Source organism: Eutrigla gurnardus (assembly GCF_963514095.1).
Source record: "Eutrigla gurnardus genome assembly, chromosome: 22".
In the NCBI taxonomy this organism is placed as follows: Eukaryota; Metazoa; Chordata; class Actinopteri; order Perciformes; family Triglidae; genus Eutrigla; species Eutrigla gurnardus.
Genome location: NC_139933.1, coordinates 13,107,244 through 13,121,083, shown reverse-complemented (window position 1 = coordinate 13,121,083; position 13,840 = coordinate 13,107,244). Strand labels below are relative to the sequence as shown.

At 43.8% G+C, this 13,840-nt stretch overlaps 1 protein-coding gene and 1 pseudogene across 2 annotated transcripts in view; one reads left to right on the top strand and one right to left on the bottom strand.

Moving 5' to 3' along the window:
• LOC311008500 (microfibril-associated glycoprotein 4 pseudogene) overlaps nucleotides 1–13,840 on the bottom strand; it is a 242,541-nt pseudogene that overhangs the window by 179,213 nt on the left and 49,488 nt on the right. The window lies entirely within an intron of this gene.
• On the top strand, nucleotides 1,289–13,452 carry LOC311033171 (cGMP-dependent protein kinase 1-like; the record flags this gene model as incomplete). Its single annotated transcript, XM_084040413.1, has 7 exons — nucleotides 1,289–1,608; nucleotides 5,833–5,999; nucleotides 9,482–9,595; nucleotides 11,875–11,980; nucleotides 12,997–13,060; nucleotides 13,150–13,227; nucleotides 13,354–13,452. The coding sequence occupies 7 exons, from the start codon at nucleotides 1,289–1,291 to the stop codon at nucleotides 13,450–13,452; spliced, it is 948 nt and encodes a 315-aa protein (XP_083896539.1).

Below are 13,840 nucleotides of genomic sequence, written 5' to 3'. Positions count from 1 at the left end.
TCTCCTCTCTCCGTCCAACCTTCCGCTGCTCCGCATTAAACTAGTGAAACTAATGAAGGTGAGTGAAGCGGATCAGACCTGCATGTCCACGTCCTCTCCGGACTCTCGGATCGTTTAATTCACCGTTTAACGTTCCGCCGTTCGTTCCTCCAGATCCGCAGCCCGGAGCGCGAACTCACGTGTGAGCAGGATTTCATGGTGATCTGTGGCTGCGGGTCTCCGGGTCTCCTGGTCTCCGACTCGAGGACCAGACCGGTAGAGTGGTGGGAGCCGGTAATTGATCCGGATTCCTTCAGCGCGTCTCTCTCACTTCGCGACTCGACTCGAACCCGTTTCTGCTCCGGACTGAACCCGTTTACTTGAATCCGCTTTAAGGAGAAAACTGCTGTTTGGGGAATTTAAACGTGGAAACGAACCTCCGGACTTTAATCCCCGGACTCACTTCTACTGAGTTCTACGGACTTCTCGGAGGCACGTCTTCCCTCTTGAGGAGAACCTGATTCTGGAGAGCTGATTCTGGTCTGGTTTCCTGCAGGTTTTCCTCTTTGTCACTTTTTTTTGTGCCAATGATAGTTTAATGTCTTTATCATCTAAAATCACATGTTCACAGGACTACGAGGATCCTGGGGAACCTTGAGGTCCCTCAACACTGAAAGAACAACTCAAAGGGTTTGAAGACCCTTTGGATCCTCTCTGGCTATTTCTGAACTAAAGGAGCAACTCTGGAGGGACCTTGAAAAGCCCATCTGAGGAGCTTGAGAGGGGTCCATGGGAGATTTGAAAGAACCCCAGAAGGAGACCCCCAAGAGCCAAAATACACACCAGAAGAACACCACTGACATATTAAACACTTGTTAGAAAGCTCAGAGGAAGGTCATAGATCTCAGGGGAACCAAAAGAATCCCTCTAAGGATCTCTAGCTCTTTCAGACGTCAACTAAATCTTGGGGACTGACTATCAGGAGGAGGTTCATAAGTACTCCAAAGAACCACTGAAGAACTCTAAAGTACCTGAAGACTCACAAGTCTCCCCTAAGGAATCCAAAGGGGGCCAAGAAGACCCTGGGGGAAAGTAGTGAGTAGCTTTAGGGTCTTAAATTACCCAGACTCTGATGAAATCTAGAGACTATTAAGGAATCAGAATGCACTCTGAGGAATCCTGACTGCAAGGGAATCTGGGAACATTTGAAGACCTTGAGGATCCGAAGAATTAAGTACTCTGAGGAACCTTATAGGGATCCTCAAGATCCAGTGAAAATCTGGGGACCACAGAGGAACCCTGAGAACAAATGGGGACCCTAAGAGACCTGCAGTATGCCCTGCAGGAGAAGATCGAGGAGCTGCGGCAGCGTGACACCCTGATTGACGAGCTTGAACTGGAGCTGGATCAGAAGGATGAGCTGATCCAGCGGCTGCAGAACGAGCTGGACAAGTACCGGTCTGTGCTCCGGCCTGCTACTGCCCAGCAGGTTCAGGCCCAGCAGCAGAGTCTGGTCCTGCAGCCAGACCAGCACCGCAGCAAACGGCAGGCCATCTCTGCCGAGCCTACCGCCTGTGACATCACAGACCTGAGCCACGTCACGCTGCCCTTCTACCCAAAGAGCCCTCAGTGAGTCCTCTTCATGTTATACACGGGGGTCAGGTCTACCTGATGATTTTTTTTAATTTGAGCATGTTTTGAGAGTTCTGCTTCCACCCAAATGGGTCAATTGACTTTAGTTTGTGACGACTCGTTCCTGATGAGTTTGTATAAAACGACGTGTTTTCTAATTCACATTTGGGTGTTTAGTGTAAATACGTCACCGTGTTAAATAGAGACGAGAGGTATTTTGTTTACATACGTCCCCGTAGAAATGGAGACTCTAGAGGTGTTTAGTGTAAATACGTCATCGTGTTAGATAGAGACTAGAGGTGTTTAGTGTAAATACGTCAAAGTGTTGGATAGACTCTCGAGGTGTTTCGTTTAAATACGTCAACGTGTAAGATAGAGACTAGAGGTGTTTAGTGTAAATACGTCACCGTAGAAGATGGAGACTCTAGAGGTGTTAAATGTAAATACGTCACTGTGTTAGATAGAGACTAGAGGTGTTTAGTGTAAATACGTCACCGTAGTAGATAGACAATAGAGACTCTAGAGGTGTTTAATGGAAATACGTCACTGTGTTAGATAGAGACTAGAGGTGTTTAGTGTAAATACGTCACCGTAGAAGATGTAGACTCTGAAGGGTTTAGTGTAAATACGTCACCGTAGAAGATGGAGACTAGAGGTGTTTAGTGCAAATACGTCACCGTAGGAGATGGAGACTCTAGAGGTGTTTAGTGTAAATACGTCACAGTGTTAGATAGACTCTAGAGGTGTTTAGTGTAAATACGTCACAGTGTTGGATAGACTCTAGAGGTGTTTAGTGTAAATACGTCAACGTGTAAGATAGACTCTAGAGGTGTTTAGTGTAAACACGTCACCGTAGAAGATAGACAATAGAGACTCTAGAGGTGTTTAGTGGAAATACGTCACCGTAGAAGAGTGTGTTAGGATTCAGGTGAACATGATGTGAAACTGCAGTAAAAGCAAGTCCCGGCTGCTGAGGCGGGACGTTAGCAGCTGCTGTTTTATTTATACACACATGAATATGAATATGAGCCTGATGACATGACAGGATGGAGGACGCTGTTGGACGAGTCCTGCTGTCGGAACAATTAGCATCCGATTCAAGATCCACAAACTAACGCAAGAGTGGCGAGTATGAAAACGTCCAGAGACGAGTTCTTCATCTGTCATAAAGTTAAAGTCTGAGGTTGGGTGTTGGATTAAAAAGCATGAAGCGTCAACTTCATTTTGAAGATAATTCCATGTGCTTTGCGTTGTGGGATTGAGGGAGTTTTCTAGGAAGTGATTGATGTGAAGTAAAACACAGGAGTACTGCTTTAAATACTGCTGTGTGTGTCCATTTCTGAGCTCAGGATAATATAATGTGTGTTTGTGTTCACACCAGCAGCAACAATCACTGTGTTGGTTTCTAATCCGCATGGTGTACACACACACACACATTTTAAATATTTATTTATGCCCACATATAAAGAAGTACAAGGGTTCTTGCACAAGGGACATAAACACTGCCAGTGCAGTTGACAATGGAAGACGGTCAGACACAAAACGCCTGGGCAGCTGAACGCAGTTACATACAAAATGACCTACAGGTCAGATAGAAAACAGACATTTAAGGATACAAAAAACAACGTCTCCTCCAGATTGAACGGCTACCAATAATAACTGAGACTGAGCAGTACCTGGCCAACTGTTTAGCTCTTCTTTTAGGGAGGCCGGCCATCTGAAGGCCCCTCACAACCAACTTATGCGCATGCCCCAGACTACCAAATATAAAGACTAGAAGTTTACACCTGTAGCCTAGCTGAGAGATGGTCTGCTTCAGCTGCTGATATTTCAGCACTTTGGTCAGAAAGGCCTCCTCTAGGCTGTAATCAAAGGTACAGCCGACCTCCAGAATGAGCACCTCTCTATGATTTTCATTAACAACAACAACATCAGGAGTATTAGCTGTTACATGAGAGAACATTGAGACATCATTACACAGGCTGAACATACTCGGCTTCACAGTAGAATGTTTATACAGATACACACACACACATACACAGCTCTGACAGGGTTTCATTTACCATCCCACCACTTGTCGCTGTCAGTGATCTGCAGCGAGTGAGTGTGTGTGGGTGTGTGTGTGTTTGTGTGTGTATGTGTGAGTGTGTGCGTTTGTATGTGTGCCTTTTAAAGATAAATAAAGGTTCTGTTGTGTGTGTGTGTGTGTATGTGTGGGTGGGTGGGATCGCCCACCAGTCCTCCTGCTGTCTGCAGCAACGCTTCGTTTTCAGACGAGTTAATGATCAGCTGCAGACTCTGCAGATCTGCTGCTGAGAGAGGACTCTTACTTTGAAAGGCAATACTTCCTGTCTTTCACACGTTTTTCATCCACAAACATCGTAAATAGGATGAAGCTCCGGCAGTTTCTACTGTTTCCTTTCTACATGGAGTTATAAAGATGCTCTGCTGCTGTCGCCATGGAAACTCTATTTTGAATGATTTCTTACGACTAAGTATTGATTGTTGAACCGGAGAGTTTGAATCCATAAATATGGATCTGTACGTGAAGTCTCTGATGATCAGCTGTGATCAGTTCTCTGCTTCCTCTTCTTCCTTTCGTCATCCTTCCTTCTCGCCGTTTCTCTCTTCTCAGTCTCAGTTGGGATGTTTGTTGTTGAGCCGACAGGAAGTGATACGTCTCCGTGTCTCAGCTGTGTCTCATTGGTCCACGTCCTGTCCATCTGAAGCAGTAGCATCCTCCTTGCTCACTCGTTTAGATTGGACCAAGGTAAAGCTGTCTTAAGAGAGACACCATGCCCCCAACTGGGGTTGACCAATCACAGCGTAGCAACCGTAACCGGGCGCCCTGGTCCTTCAGATAAATGACTAAGCTGGGTTCAACATATCCCAACTAGACCCTGTGATCACTGATTCACTGATGCAGATCCCAGAATCACCATGATGACGACAACAAGTGCAGCAAACTTCTCCCAAACTGATCAGATCTTCTGATGGAGGTGTACGAGGAGGTCAAACTCCTACAAAAGAAGTACTGTGGCTTAATGAACCAGACGATGTTCTCTTGTTACTGTAGCGCTTTAATCTGGAGCTCAAATACTATATGAAACAACTTTGACAGGTACGGTGGCTGGGGAGGAACATACATGGCGAACTCGCACTTTAAAACAGCGCCCCGGTACACGGGGCCCAACTCTCCCACTGAGCTATCAACGGACTTAACACTATTGTTTAATCAGTCAGATCTAGCGGTGCTCTTATGACGGGGCAGTCATACGACTATTAATACTACTAATATGACTTACGAATTCACACAGTCGGTGAGTTTTTGCCAGCTGTCCTTCCTGCACTTGACAGATTAAACTGTTGCCTTTTGCCTATTATTATATCTATATATATATATATTGCCCCAAAGCGACTTACAATAAGTACATTTGTCAAAAGAAAGAAACCACAACATATCATTGCTGATAAAGTAAGAGCTAAAAAATAGAAACAAGTTTTAAGTCCCCGTCTGAGTAAAGTAGTAGCTGTTCAGCAAGGATACCTTAAGAACAACAGTGCTATGATCAAAGTGCTATAGGTAAGAACATGGAAGTGCTATTTTTGCTGCAAACGCCGCCTCTTTCATGTGCACGCGCTCATAGCTCGACAGGGAAACCCTGGGTTGAGTTAACGAGTTGATAACCAGCTTCGTGTGACCGCTTATCTCCGATTTACTTTGTTAGGGTTACTTGTTACTGGAAGATACCCTGGGTATGTTGAACTCGCTTCGTAGTATAGGCCCCTGGTTAACAACGTGACATCCAATTTAATGGACTGGAACCTGACATTTGTGAACCAAGCCGACTACAAACTAGATCCAGTAGATCCAGGAGACCCACTAGATCCACGTCCCCAGTGGTGCAGTGGTCAGTTCAGTGTTTCTGCACTAATTCCTTATGTTTGTAGATTATTAACGAGTTGCAGAGAAATGCTGTAGATCACTAACGGAAATGTTCTCTATCTCCTCCCTCTTAATTTCCTCGTCTCCTCCTCGTCTCCTCATCTCCTCTTCAACTCCTTGTCTCCTCCTCGTCTCCTACTTGTCTTCTCTTTGTCTCCTCCTTGTCTCCTTCTTGTCTCCTCCTCGTCCCCTCGCCTTCTCATCTCCTCCTCATGCCCGCGTCTCCCCTTCATCTCCTCCTCATCTCCTCCTTGCCTCCTCGTCTCCTTCTCCAGGTCCAAGGAGCTGATCAAGGATGCCATCTTGGACAACGACTTCATGAAGAACCTGGAGCTGTCTCAGATCCAGGAGATCGTGGACTGCATGTACCCGGTGGATTATGGGAAAGACGCCTGCATCATCAAGGAGGGCGACGTGGGCTCTTTGGTCTACGTCATGGAGGGTAAGTCACATGACCACCAGGTCTCAGATCAATGTTATATATACGTGTGTATATATATATATATATATAAATATATATATACACTTAAGGTGGGCTGACCTTTTAAGCTGGACTGACATTTAAGGTGTGTGTGTGTGTGTATATACGTATATGTATACGATTACAAATTGTAAAATTGTAATCAGATCAATAAGAGCGTAGCTGTGGTTGATCTGTGGGGTTTTGATGGAGGACCCTGGGACAGGAGGAGGTGGGGATCGAACCGCCGACCCCCCAGCGTCTCTACTGTATCCAGTCTGAGCTCTTCACGTATATTTATAGCTGTGAGCTTCATGTCTTATATAAGAAGCCTGTTCAGTCACGTGATCCTCCCACCGGATCTCAGGTTGCTGTGTTTGCAGTTTACTTTCACATCCATGATGGTCCGGGTCCGGCTCTGTTTAGGTCCAGCTCTATTCAGGTCCAGGTCTGTTCAGGATCAGACTCATTAAAGACGGGTTTCAGTCATGAGTTAGTCTTCTCGTTAGGCTCCACGTGGTCTTCATACAGGACCCGAAACCCAAAAACAGTCCTTTGTTTGTGGACACTGGATCCTCCAGATGGCCGCCCTCTTGCCGGTGGGCGCCGGCGAGCGGCATGAACCAACCGATGACATTTCTATCTCAGTTAAATCTGCCGGCTGGATCTCACTCACGCTGAATTTAAGAGCGAGGTGTCGCCATCTGAAAAATATAACTTAGTCAGATTTTACACAAAAGGAATGTCAGCTAATTAACAAAACAACTTTAAAATGACTCGTTTTCTAATGGAGTCTGGCGACGGAGGGCAGCTTGTTGATGATGTCACAGTGATGTCATCAGACTACAAATGTACGACACACATTCTGGAGGTTTGTCAGGCAGGGAGGCTTCAATAAGAGATGCTGTCCAGGTGCATCATGGGAAATGGGGGATATCTGCTGCTCAGACCTTTAATTTGTACCCAGATATTGTACTGCAGTAAAAGTAGAAGTACTAGAGTGTAGAAATACTTTGCAGCTCATGAAAGCACCAAAGTGTTCTCCTCAAAATATACTTAAAGTAAAAATACTCATGGTGCAGAATCATAATCTATATTCTAATTATTGATGCATTACTGTGTTTATCACTTTATTGTTGTTATTTTCTGCTCGTTGTTTAATATAATATAAAACCTGATTTATGAATGCATTAGGATGAATCAGCTGATCATGTAAAAGTGTGTTTTCTCATCCAGCTGCTCGTTTCCTCCTGAAAGCCGTCTGATGATTGAATTCTCATCTGAGCAGTAAATGCTAGTTAACATCCCATAAATGTCAAACTGTGGTGTTAAAGTGGTGAATTAGAGGCTTCGTCCTCCTCGTCCTCTTCGTCCTCATCAGGCAGCCGGGGGAGATGTTGGCGAGGTGAGGAGTCGCTGAAACACAGGAATAAATACGACAATAAACACGAGATTCAGACGTTTTAAAGGATTTTATGAAAGAAAGAAAATCTGGTTTTGGACCTGAAACAATCAAATAAAAAGAGAAACGGAAGAAAAGAACAAAGAGATTCATGTTGAGATGATTTGATCAACATGCAGAGTGTGTGTGTGTGTGTGTGTGTGTGTGTGTGTGTGTGTGTGTGTGTGTGTGTGTGTGTGTGTGTGTGTGTGTGTGTGTGTGTGTGTGTGTGTGTGTGTGTGTGTGTGTGTGTGTGTGTGTGTGTGTGTTGGGGGGGGGGGGGGGGCAGATGGCAGCTAAATATAACGACTTCTGTCACAGGAAGAGGAAGTGATCCCTGAAACAGACCACGATGAAGATTTGATAGTGAGCGTGTGTGTGTGGGTGTGTGTGTGTGTTTGTGTCTGTGTGTGTGTCAGTGTCACTAATTGTGTGTTTGGAGGAAGAAACAGATGCAGCAGTTTTGTCTCATTATGTAAGAGACAGGACACACACACACACACACACACATGCATAGGACTCGCTGGTGGATGCGGTTGGCATGGCAACTTGTTGGACGACCATATTTGGGATTTAAAATGTTTGGAGAATTGAAATTAGTTTATAAAGAAATAAAAGATGAGAGGAAGGATGTGTGATAAAGAAGGAAGGAAGAAGAAAAGGAGGAGTTAATGGGTATAAGAGGACAAACGGAGGAGAGGAGGATGTAAAGTAGAGAAAAGAGGAGAAAAAAGGAGATTTTAAGAACAATTTTAAGAACAAATTCTCACAATCTGAAAAATATCTTTATTCATGACTTTATACAAAAAGAACATTGAAAAATATCAAAATTACTTTAAAATGACTCGTTTTTTAAATTGAGTCTGGTGTGGGCAGCTGTCACTGTGTGTGTTTATTTACGTATCACTTGATCCTCCAGTTTGAGAGCAAATTTAATATTCTTTCATTAAGAAAAGAAAAAAAAATCCTGCACGAGCGCGCACAGACACAGCTGATTGTATCTACATGTATGTATCTGCCCACACTCAGACGTCCGACTGTTTCCTGTTCGTCTGCTTCTTTAATCCACTGAATGATGAACAATTAATATTTATGTTTTTACAGTTTGATCGTCTGCTGATAATTTTTTTCCTAGTTTGTTTATTCTGCTTTCTGCTCCTTTAAACAGAAACACGTTGGACTTCAGCACCACGGACAGAGACACATTGCATCAAAATACTTTCTTATCTGCAGATAAAATCATGTCTTTTTATTTTGAAATGACCTTTCAGAGTAAAATAATCAGAACGAATCAGTTGGTTTAAGCATCTGATCATCAGGACGGCAACGACACAGGAAGTGACCTCAAGGTTCTCCACTTCCTGTCGTTTCCCTGCTGTCAGTCTGAAGTGTTTATCTGTTTGTCATGACATTTGAGCTTCCTGCTTCTTCATCAACGTTAGTTTGAAATGTCAAGTACTCGGTGCAGAGCGTCCATCTTTTATTTGACCGCCCGCGCGCCTGCCGTCCCTCCCTCTCGCTCTGAAGGTAATTTATATGGGAGGGTTTAACGGAGCATCTCCATCCATAAAACCAGGTTCTCATTGATCCTCGTGTTCTATAAATGTCATTCTGATGCTCCGATAATTCTCCCCGTTGTTTTTGGAAGAATAAACAAACAGAAATATGGATTGAAGCAGAATAATAATAAATAAATAATAACAAATTATATGATAATAATCGTTATTTGTCCACATAAGAGCTTCTTCATCTCTGAACGTTCTGAACAGGAAACAAGGAAACAAACATGATGGGAGGCTTATTTATATATATATATATATATATATATATATATATATATATATATAAAAGACAATAAAGTCTATGGAAAATCACAGGGACAGAACAGCGTGTTAAATAAAGCCTCTTGTTCTCTCTCTCTCTCTATTTCTCTCTCTCTCTCTCTCTCTCTCTCTCTCTCTCTCTCTCTCTCTCTCTCTCTCTCTCTCTCTCTCTCTCCCTATGACTGATGTCTCTCGCCCAGAGGGGAAGGTGGAGGTGACCAAAGAAGAGATGAAATTGTGCACGATGGGACCCGGAAAAGTGTTCGGGGAACTCGCCATCCTGTACAACTGCACGAGGACGGCCACTGTCATGAGTCAGTCTTCTTCTTTTTCTTCTACTTCTTCTTTTTGTGTGCGTCTGTGTGTGTGTGTGTGTGTGTGTGTGTGTGTGTGTGTGTGTGTGTGTGTGTGTGTGTGTGTGTGTGTGTGTGTGTGTGTGTGTGTGTGTGTGTGTGTGTGTTTGTGTCTGTGTGTGTGTGTGTCTGTGTCTGTGTGTGCACCTCGAATTCCAACTTTTTTGTTGGTGCTTCCTGGTAGAGTGCCTCGCTAAGCAGCGGTTGCTAGGCAACATCATCCGGTCCAGATGAGCTGGTACTGGCAGCGTCGGGTTCGACTCGTTATCTGCACCTTAACACAAACTGTCTCACTGACTGTCTCCCTGAGACCGGGTCTGTCTCACTGACACCAAGTCTGTCGCACTGACACGGTCAGCAAATAAAGATATAATAGAATCTGACTTTGATCAACAGAAGAATACAAATAAAATAACAATATAAACGTGGAGTAATTAAGAAATAAAGAATAAGTAAGAATTACAGATGTTTAGTCAAATAAAATCAACAACAATGAAAAGGAATAAAATGCACAAGAGATATTGATCATATTGTTGCACAAAGAAAAAAAGTTATGGTTGTGAAAGTTTTACATTTTAATTATTGATCATCAGGATGACGACTCTCTGACTTTTCACCCTCACATTAATAATAATAATAATAATAATAATAATAATAATAATAATAATAATAATAATAATAATAATAATAATAATGACAGACTCACAGACTGCACATGAGATGCTCAGCTGCTGTGTCTCCTGTTGTTTCCGTGGTTACGGAGACACTTGGTATCTCCGTAGCAACAGACGGCAGGTCATAAAGAAGAGGAGGAAGAAATAAAAAGTAATGACCCGACGGAGGCCTCTCGTTGTCAACACACACACACGGGCACACACGCGCACACACGGGCACACATGCGCACACACACACACACACACACACACACACACACACACACACACACATGCACACACACAGAGTACTGCAGTAGTACTGACGGGTACTAGATGAAGTACTTCATCTTTGAATGACATTGACGTTGGTTTTACAAACGTCTACAAAGTCACATATGGAAGACAAAAGTTTATCAGACTGAAATTACTGAAAAATACTAATAAATAATGTTGAGCAGCGAAATAAAAGTCAGAATTCTTCAGTTTCATACAAATGTGATTTTACAGACTTCTTAAACTGAAGGATGTTTGCATGTCACCAGGGTAACTGCAGCCAACACACACACACACACACACACACACACACACACACACACACACACACACACACACACACACACATACTCAGGTGATGTGGATGACATGTAACCATGGTAACAGGCTCTGTCTGAGCATCAGTTTTATGGGATGTTAGAGACTATGAGATGGTTGCACATGGGCTTTATAGCAAACACACACACACCCACACACACACACACATACACATGCTGCAATCCAGCATGATGCTCGTTAGTCAGTTATGGTCCAAAGTCGAACACCCCAGTAAACTCAGTTTGTTCACTTAATTTCTTGTTGTTTGTTAAATCTGTCGATGAACTGAATTATTGAAGCGTCTCGTTTCTGTGAAACAATAATAATAATTATTATTATTATAACTTCTGTGTTTGAGCTGCTGCAGCACTAATAGCACACACACATACACACACATCTGTGTACTGTTGCCATGACGACGCCTCCATACATGCATGCAGATCAGATATAAAAGTCCACCTATAGAAACACTTATTTATTATATTTACATATATTCATAAATGAGGGCTGCACGGTGGTGTAGTGGGTAGCACTTTCGCCTCACAGCAAGAGGGTCCCGGGTTCGATTCTCGGGTCGGCCCCGGGTTCCTTCTGTGTGGAGTTTGCATGTTCTCCCCGTGTAAGCGTGGGCTCTCTCCAGGTTCTCCGGCTTCCTCCCACAGTCGAAAGACATGCAGGATGGGGATAGGTTAATTGGTGACTCTGAATTGCCCGTAGGTGTGAATGTGAGCGTGAATGGTTGTTTGTCTCTACATGTCTGGCATCTTGTCCAGGTGAACCCTGCCTTCGCCCAATGACAGCTGGGATCAGCTCCAGCCCCCCCGCAACCCTGAATACAGGATAAGCGGTAGACGATGGATGGATGGATGGATGGATGGATATTCATAAATGTTTAATTACAATGGTGTTCATGATTGATGAAGTAACTCCAATAGTGTATATGTGTATGAATAATATTTAACATATATTTATGTAATTCTGGTCCTGGTTCAGCTCTGGTCCAGGTGAAGCTCTGGGCCATCGACCGTCAGTGCTTCCAGACCATCATGATGAGAACCGGACTCATCAAACACGCCGAGTACATGGACTTCCTTAAGAGGTGACCGAGGCACACACCTGGTTTACTGTACTGTGGTGGCTCGGCGGTTCATGATGGGAACTACAGACACACGCACACTCTGATCTGAGGACCTGGTCTTAGGACTGGGACCTGGTGAAGTCCAGTGTGGATTCTCTGTATTGATTATTACAAGTACACACTGTGTAGTATATTGAGATGGAAACACACATCAAACACAGTTTGTACCAGGTAGCTACGTGATCCAGATCAGACCGAAGATGGATCCACACATGTCCTGGATCAGTAGGCAAAGAGGAAAAACACATTTTATATCAAATGTCACCAACAGGAAGTAGGAAGCTCTCAGGTGATCTCCTTCCTGTCAGCAGACTCCTTACTGAGGAGACTTTAGGCGCGTTTCCAATCATGCATGTGCATGCATTTGCCTCGCAAAACAAGGCATTCTGGGATAAAAACGTCAGAAATGCTGGTGATAACTTCCCTTTGCGAGTGTCAAATGGCTTTAACAACTCGCGGGATCTCCAGGGTACCTCCCTCCGCATGCTTTTCTGTGCAGATGGTCTGAAATAAGTGCGGACATAAGACACTCCCCTCAACGTTGCCCTAGTTGGTTAGAATTATCACGTGGTATTTCCCACGTGAGAAAATTCCTCAGCCTCCGTCAACAAGGGGAGTTCAAATGCCTTGGCTCGAATTCGTCAGCGACGAAGAAAGCCAGCGCCATTGGGTAGACCATATTCTTTGTGCAAAGTCCGTGAAGTTTCCCCTGGCTCGACAGTTTTTGTTATGTATATAATTATTAATAAAGTTAAAAAAAAAAAAAAAGTCTGTGAAGTGCACCTGTGACGACTTGACGTGGTGGGAACTTGACGTGTTTATGATGAGTTCCGGCGGATCCTCTCAAGTCTTGTGCTTGCATAGGCGCAAATGCATGCGATCCGAAACGCAGCCATTATTCTACAGGGGGGGGTCACAACTTCTAGAAGGGTTTGTGGGAAACAGGAGGTGGACTAAACGTGTCTCCGTCTCTACAGCGTTCCCACCTTCCAGGGTCTCCCTGAGGAGACGCTCAGCAAGCTGGCTGACGTCTTGGAGGAGGTGAGTCCAGGACCAGAGACCAGAACACACAGATCTCAGACACACAAAGGGGTCGGGCTAGACCAATAAACCGTCTTCTGTCTCCTCAGACCCACTATGAAGACGGAGAGTTCATCATCAGACAGGGAGCCAGAGGAGACACCTTCTTCATCATCAGCAAGGGGAAGGTAACCTTCACCTCATTGATTGTTGAATTGATCTACTGACTCATCCTGATCATCTGCTGACTCATCCTGATCCTCTGCTGACTCATCCTGATCCTTTGCTAACTCATCCTGATCCTCTGCTGGCAGGTTAACGTGACCCAGGAGGATCCAGCCAATCAGGAGCCAGCACACCTCAGAGAGCTCAGTAGGGGGGACTGGTTCGGAGAGAAGGCGCTACAGGGGTAAGACCATGTGACCTCTGACCCCCAGAATCCGAACCTTTACCCTCAAAACCTTAACCGTTACCTTCTATACCCGAACCGTTGCCTTCTAAGCCTGAACTGAACCTTTCACTTCTTAAACTGGTTTTATGAAACCCTGACCTCCAAAGACTTAAGCCTTCAGGTGAGCATGGCATCACATTGAAAATAACCATAATAGATAAATAAACTTAATTTATTTAACATTAATGAAGATAAAAAACATGTGAACAGTAATAATGATATTACTGTTTAAGGTAATATATAATAAGATAATATTTAATAATAAAATATTAAAGTTTAAGTTAATATATAATGATAATGTTAAATTTAAGGTCATGTATAATAATAATAAGTGTATATAATAATAATAA